This window comes from Argentina silus (assembly GCF_951799395.1).
Source record: "Argentina silus genome assembly, chromosome: 19".
Taxonomy (NCBI): Eukaryota; Metazoa; Chordata; class Actinopteri; order Argentiniformes; family Argentinidae; genus Argentina; species Argentina silus.
Genome location: NC_139673.1, coordinates 4,332,097 through 4,339,596, shown reverse-complemented (window position 1 = coordinate 4,339,596; position 7,500 = coordinate 4,332,097). Strand labels below are relative to the sequence as shown.

At 46.5% G+C, this 7,500-nt stretch overlaps 1 protein-coding gene across 1 annotated transcript in view; it reads left to right on the top strand.

Moving 5' to 3' along the window:
• il16 (interleukin 16) overlaps positions 1-7,500 on the top strand; it is a 25,684-nt gene that overhangs the window by 5,177 nt on the left and 13,007 nt on the right. Inside the window, exons 3-10 of the mRNA XM_083690940.1 lie at positions 255-528; positions 2,737-2,891; positions 3,196-3,319; positions 4,700-4,843; positions 4,987-5,092; positions 5,771-5,919; positions 6,443-6,553; positions 7,166-7,280. Of these exons, the coding sequence (XP_083547066.1) occupies positions 255-528; positions 2,737-2,891; positions 3,196-3,319; positions 4,700-4,843; positions 4,987-5,092; positions 5,771-5,919; positions 6,443-6,553; positions 7,166-7,280 (1,178 nt within the window). The remainder of the gene's footprint in view (positions 1-254; positions 529-2,736; positions 2,892-3,195; positions 3,320-4,699; positions 4,844-4,986; positions 5,093-5,770; positions 5,920-6,442; positions 6,554-7,165; positions 7,281-7,500) is intronic.

Below are 7,500 nucleotides of genomic sequence, written 5' to 3'. Positions count from 1 at the left end.
TGTTGTAATGTTTTGATGCAGATCTGTTTGCACGAACACAGTTTTCTGTCCATTGGCTATTCCTCTGTATGATGCCTTGATTGGACTGTTAAATAGTAACTGCCTATACTTTTTTTAAAGTTTTATTTGACAGGGACAGTGCACGTGAATCCACATTTCGGTACGCATGTCAATGTAAATGTAGTCAGAGTTAGCTACAAAGCTAATTTGCATCTGTTTTCCTGACCTACTTCCACACTTTCTCCTACCTCTAGGTCCCTGATCCTCTGTCACTCCAGGTCCAGCGATGACTGCCCCAGCCCGGAGGAGAGGCAGGCTGGGGAGGGCTGGGAGGGGGACAGGGACTGGGGGAGGGAGGAGAGGGATCGGGTCGGGGATGGGGACAGGGATGGGGAGGGGAGGTACTGGAGGAAGAGCCAGGAGGTACCTCTGGAGAGTAAAGGGACCACTCAGGAACCTTCTCACGCCCCTGCGCTCCGAGCAACAGGAGAACACAAAAGGAGCATGAGGAGGTCCTTCAGCATCAAGGTAAGGAGGTCATACAGTATGTTTATATTCATATACATATATATAGTATGTGTTGTATGTATAGTATGCAGTCTTGATAAATTCATGCATAAATACATTGGAGTTCATCCATCCCAGTTCAAATCAATGTATTCGTATTGCTGTGGGCTTTCGTTTGCCTGTCTTCCCAACAGCCCTGAGCCACCAGGACAGAACTGTGTTGCTTGTGTTGTGCCTCTGCATTATGTCACATAGACAAACAGATCCTCAGCTGACAGGATGATGAGAGGGGAACTCAATTGGAGACATGCACACATATTACAGTTAGATAAACAGGCTTTACTAAGTCAGGCTTTTGGCCTAGCATGAAAAAACATTCACGAGAATAATATTATTCTTATGTAATGCCGGTGCTTCCTGTTTATTTCATATACCAACATTATCCCGCAGTGTCTGTCTGCCTCCGCCTCTGTCAGCCCTGTTTTGGGGCTGTGTGTTGCTTCTGTAAATGCAATAATAATCACATGCTCTGGCCGGTGGAGAGGCTGAGTGCTGCTACTGCTCTGCCTGTTAGCCTCGCACACAAAGACGGTGTTTGTCAGCTCCCAGAGGACAGACTAGCATGCTAACCACGGCGGGGTGCTGAGAACATTCCACTGATGTCATCGCAGCCTCTGACTCTCTCACTTACTAAGGACCGCAGTGGTCAACATGCTACATGAAGGCTTTGGCCGCATCTGGACACTGTTGGGGGGCTCTTCTGTCTTCCCGTGAGAATATTCATATTTGTAGCATATTATGCTATGAGGAGACATTCTACTGATGTCATAATGATGCCTCTGGCTTAATAATAAGTTTTTGAGTATACTAAATACTAAATAGAAATTCACCCTTCGGTACTATTTAACTGATATCGGAGAATGAGATTGGATTGGAGAATGAGATTTCCCCTTGCTGCTGTGGTTGCTTGTCCAATTTGTACTTCATTTTTACATGGTGTCAGGCACCATTTTGAACACCACTACATGACTTTGTATTTCTTATCCAATCACGTTTGAAGTCAGTAACATCACTTGCCAGGTTTTTTTAGCAGGCCTCACGGTCTGGAAGCAGAGTAGTGAATCAGTGTTAGCCTCAAGGAAGGGAGGAAACGAATGGATTCCACCTGGGTGCAAGGTTCCCCAGCTCTGGAGCAGCGACTACCTGCATGGTTGTTTTACAGCTGCAGTGCAGGATGGAAGTCAGAACAACGCTGACGGCTGTTCACCACAGCTGTGAACTCACTGGTTAATTGTTTCTGTTCATGCTGGGCAGATTTAGTGTATGTCAGGAAGTGCTTCTGAGCAGGCCATAAATCTGAGTTTTATGAATGAGTGTTAGTTAGTTACAGTATCACTGAGCTGTCAAGAGGCCCTATGTCATAAGATAAACAGATTCTATAGCCATTCACAGGGTACACAGCCAGAGTTGACCCCAAGGCCATGAACGCTATTCCCCAGGGTTGAGTTTAATTCAATTTCAGCTCTGTCCATTTAGCTGGTGAATTGAACACTTCACATAGGGGACAATTTGAAGTTCATAAGTTGAGTTATAATTCATCCTCTGAATTGACCCCGGTCCTGCTGATCACTGCGCTCTGAGCTGTTGGGAGGCCTGTGTCACAGGAAGGTTGGACCTGTGGACCGTCGCTCAGCGAGTTAGTTAGAATAAATCGCCAAAGTTATGAAATTCAGATCGTGCTTCTGTGCAGTAAACAGAGAATTCACATTCTTTTGCATCGGTTAGATTGTTGCCTAGCGCCCGTGCCGTGTTTGGGCTCAGATAACTCCCTTCTTAACCGTTTCCTATCGTTCGACACGACAAGTTCTGCAGTCGTCCGTCCGGGTCAGATAACTCAACAACCGTTCCAAAAACGTCCCTTGCATTTTACTATCATGATGTCGAGAGAGATTTAAGCTTTTAGCGTAATCATACAGTCTTCTCTTTAAAAGCAGCCTGAACACACTTGTGGTCGCCTCGTAAAGGTACTGTTCACACAGCGTGCCACGGTTCACAGAGCAATAAAACGTGACCACTCTGGTTTTTTTTATTCTCTGTCTGTCAAGCCGTTAACTCAGAGTCTTGATTTGGTCATAAAGCAGGCAGTATAACTCCTGTGCGGAGGTACAGAGGTCTCCTTGTGTGACTGAGCAGGGTGCTGGGGCCGGGGGGCTGTGTTGGCTCATACAGGAGAGCAGTATCTGGAGGATGTGTGTAGCCACAGGGGTGGGGGCGGCCAGCGAGGAGGGCCCTCGCCGGCAGACGGCTGATAACAACACGGTCCCCATGGAGGACAAAGAGGCCACTGTGGAGCGAGGGAGGAACGGAGGAGGGGAGGGACACAGGTACAGTAACAACCCATGCTACTCTATGGCCCACAGAGGTAGAGTGCCAGGTCCACAATGCAATACAATACAAAACCATTACATTACTTTATAGGATTTTATTGAGCATCCTGCAAGAGGCAATTGTCTCCCAACGGGTATAATGTAACCACACACTCAACCACTGTGGTTGATGATTTCAATCAATACTTTTTGTGCTGAGAACGGAAACTTCTGCACACTGAAGTCCCATTTCAAGTGTCCCCCCCCCCCCCCCCCCATATAGCTGTCTAACCCTGTCTGTATATTCCCTCCCCAGGAACAGTGCCCTCCAGAGTACAGACAAGCTGGCACCCTTCAACGGACAGTGTCTGAACGGTCATGTGAGGACAGAGGGGGAGGGGGGCAGGCTGCCTGCCACCAGGACACACATCACAAGCCACAGTGAGGTAAGACCCCGAGGAAAGAAACAATAGTTATCCCATCCCACAGAAAAATATGTTTCAAATCAAATATCTGGGGCTTCAAGAAACATTCACCATTGCTATCACTGCCATCCCAGATCATAACAAGAGTATGTGTATGTGTAGGATGTATCTATATATTCCATATAGATTTGACACCACACCTGTGTTACCATGGCTCCACTAAACCTTACTTCTCGACCTTCTCGAGTCTGTGTGGGCTTGGCATCTGTTGACGTGATGTCGCTACATTCTCATCCCACACACACATGGTCTCGTGGCCTCAGCTAAAGCCGGGGCCGCCTGGAATCTGAGGGGGCCGAATATCTGCATAACCTTAGAACTGATAAGGAATGAACAAATAAACAGTGAAATACGAGCACTTCTATGGAGCATTCATTTTAATAACAACACTTTTGTCGTTCAGTTACGCAGAAAAAAAGCTGGGAAAAACACTGATGAAATAGAAACGCTTTCGTACAGATTCTGTCCAGTTCCAGACATCACGAGCTCTGCCGGGGAGCCACACCAGTCAGGGCTAAAAGGCTTCTCCTTCTCTCACACTATATGAAATGTATTCTATCCTTGATGGGATAGAGAGAGTACATCGAGTACATCCTTCCTTCCTCCCTCCCTCCCTCCCTCCCTCCCTCCCTCCCTCCCTCTCTCCCTTAATAGAATCACTGATCTAATGTGAGCTGTGTAGTAGAGAACCGTGCGTTCACCTCTCCAACCGTGCCATACCAGGGATTATTTCAAGGAAGGGATAAGGGAGGATTTCTCTGTATACCCAGTTTTTGAATACTTTGGAATTACAAAGTAATTAGTTAGGACTAGTCGGACAAGATGGGAGCTTAAGTGTTCATTGTTCATGGTGGAGTGTTATGGAAGCTCTCAAGGTGACATAACATCTCAGCGGGCCAAGGCCTTTCTGTTTGAGTGGAGAGAGAGGGTGGAGGGAGAGGGTTGGGTTGGACAGAGCAGAAGGAAAGAATGTCTCAACATGTGACAGCTCTGGACTCAGCTGATTTTGTTTTGAACACTGTTTTAGTCATTCCTTCGCTGCCGGCAGTGAAATAACTCAGACTTTTCGTGATCATTTGTACTTTTAGCTGAAAATAAAACATTTGTGGTGGATACCAAATTAAAAACAGGAAACTCAATTATTCAAATTAAACATCTGAAGTGAATGGGTGATCAAACACCCTCAGGATATCACAGTAACTAACATAACGTTTTTTCTTTATGGCCCGACGGCATAATGTATTTGTTGGCTGTATAGTTAGGCTGCTCGAATGGATTTCAGACCTAATTGGCCATACAATTCCATACAGTTCAAATATCAGCTCTTTGTCTGTTTTGCAGGAAACATCCACATGTGAAAACAACCCCTACCCCCCCAGTGTGACCGCAGCCCCCCCACACCCAGCACCCCTGTGCCCAGCAGACCCCCTGGCAGTGTCCAGCTGCACAGACAAAGAACACTTGGGCAACAACAACAACCTCAAGGTAATAGTCTTACAGAAACTTCCAGATGGAGCTTTTATTCTGGTTGAACACAGAACCGAGCAAACTAATGATGATGATGTGTGTGTGTGTGTGTGTGTGTGTGTGTGTGTGTGTGTGTGTGTGTGTGTGTGTGTGTGTGTTAGCTGCCCATCCCAGAGGTGAATGAGGACAGAGGCTGGGAGATGGAGAAAGCAGAACAGGGTGTACAGAGCCAGACAACCTGCAAGAGGACCCGATCCAACTCTACCAGTGAGTCACACACACACACACACACACACACACACACACACACACACACACACACACACACACACACACAACCACCCACCCACCCACACAAAAACAATCTCTCAACAATCTGGGGCCTGTTCTCATGAATTTCCGGCTGGACCAATTGATACCATTTCATTTAATTTCCTTCCTGTCCAAGGAAGCAGATTAACAGATAATCTTAAACTGGACACTGACGTTGCCTTCTGCTCTCTCTCTGACTGCAGAGTGGATGATGTACAGTGTAATTGGGTTCATAATCTCTCGATGACGCCATCTTGTCCTTGGAAGACCAATCAAGTTGTATCGTATTATATCTTATTGTATTCTATCCAGTGGAGGCTAGGGGAGGTAGAAATCGGAGGACGGGTTCATAGTAATGCATGGAATGGAATGAGGAACATTCTGATTTCTGTCAAATATATTTTTAGGGCATTTCTGCTTCATTGGGATAGAGACAGTAGAGATTGACAGGAAGGATGGGAGAGAGAGAGGAGGGATGACATGCAAGACGTGTCGAGGGTCGGAATTGAACCACGAACCTTGCAATTATGTGGTATGCGCATTAGTGTGCTACGCCACTAAGCGCCCCCCAGTCTTCTGATTTCTACCTCCACCAGCCTCCACTGATTCTCTGGTATGGTATTGTGGGTCCAGGCGTACATCCATACTGGATCGGGGATCTGGACACTATCATCATGAAGACGCCTGAGCTGTATCGTAGCCACACCCACGGAACGTCCGGTTTCTACGGCAACAGGAAGTCTCTGTCCCAGCAGCTGGAGTTCCCTCATGCCACCACTCAGGTACTGTGCGTGTGTGTGTGTGTGTGTGTGTGTGTGTGTGTGTGTGTGTGTGTGTGTGCGCGTGTCTGTCTGTCAGCCTGTCTGTCTGTCTGTCTGTCTGTCTGTCTGTCTGTCAGCCATAACTGCTCTGATCCCATTCTTATTAGAATCTTAGGATTCAAGAACAGAGCATATGTTTTTTCGCCCAAAAAAAAAAACTTCTGTTCCATTGGGTGAAAGTCTTGGAAAGGCACTAAAGTATTTCCAGTTGTTGAGTCATGATTTTATAATTGTTATATAAGTCTGTTCCCACCTCACACTGTGTGTGAGGGAGAAAAACAGCAGATGTCAAAACTCTCAAAAATCTTTCTGAAGTTCATCAGACACTCCAAACAACTGGTATTAGTAACTTGCCAGCCTTCCATCCTGCATAGTAGAACTTGGATTGTATCAGATGATTGAGTGTTAGCAGTTCGTGCCTCCCCTCACATGTGTGTGAAACCTGACTGAGGGCGTTGTCCCGTGTCTGTCTTCTCTTCCACAGCCTGTGCCCCGCCCCTCTCGCTCTCTTAGCTCCGCCCACCTGGTCCACTCCTGCAGCAATGTCCAAGCTTTCATCATCTGTAACATTGTGCTGATGAAGGGCCATGGAAAGGTAATTGTGCAGCACATTTGAGGTGAGTTTCCCAGAAGTGTCATAGAACTAAAATCATCTTATGTTCCATGGACGCCATGGATGAAAGATTTTAGTGCTATGAAGGTTTCGGGAAACTCATCCCTAAGGTAGATTACTTTCTATGGGCCGTTGAAGACAAGTCAAAAAACTCGGGAAATACAAGCTCCGAAAGGGGAAAATCCATTTGAACGGCTCTCCGACCCATAATTACAAGTGGCAAGCTCAGGGATCATCCTTGAGCTCTGAGTTTCCAACCTGCAGCCTAGTTCTCTGACGTCATGTCAACAAGAGCATAACCGCGGGCATGGTAGGATTTCCAGAAGCTTAAGCTCAGTGAAGTGTAAATACAACAACCATGTTTGTTGACCAAGTTGCTGAATGCACCCTGCAGTTTGTTTTTCATGTGTGACTTGCAAAATTGAAAGTTAAAGCGTTTAGAACTAGCCAGCATTAGCCATAACCTGCAGGCGTTCATGTTGTTTGGAGTGTTCGCCCTCAAACAACATGAACGCCACTTGTTCACTTGAATTCACTTGAGTTGGTCATGAATGCATCATGAATACTGGATATTCACTACTGTTGTGTTTCCAGGGTCTGGGTTTCAGTATCGTGGGAGGGCGGGACAGCATGTACGGACCAATGGGGATCTACGTGAAGACCATCTTTCCTGGAGGGGCGGCGGCTGCAGACGGGAGACTACAGGAGGGTGAGGAGAGAGAGAGAGAGAGAGAATGAGAGAGAGAGAGAGAGAGAGAGAGAGAGAGAGAGAGAGAGAGAGAGAGACGAGGACGGGTCACTGGTCCTCTGCTGTTAGAGAAACTATATTATAACTCATTGTTATTGAAAATGGGCTCTCTTTCAGCTGGTAAAACAATATCATATTGTTAGTTTGAGCAAGGCACAAATTGTGACTGAGTTTTTCAACA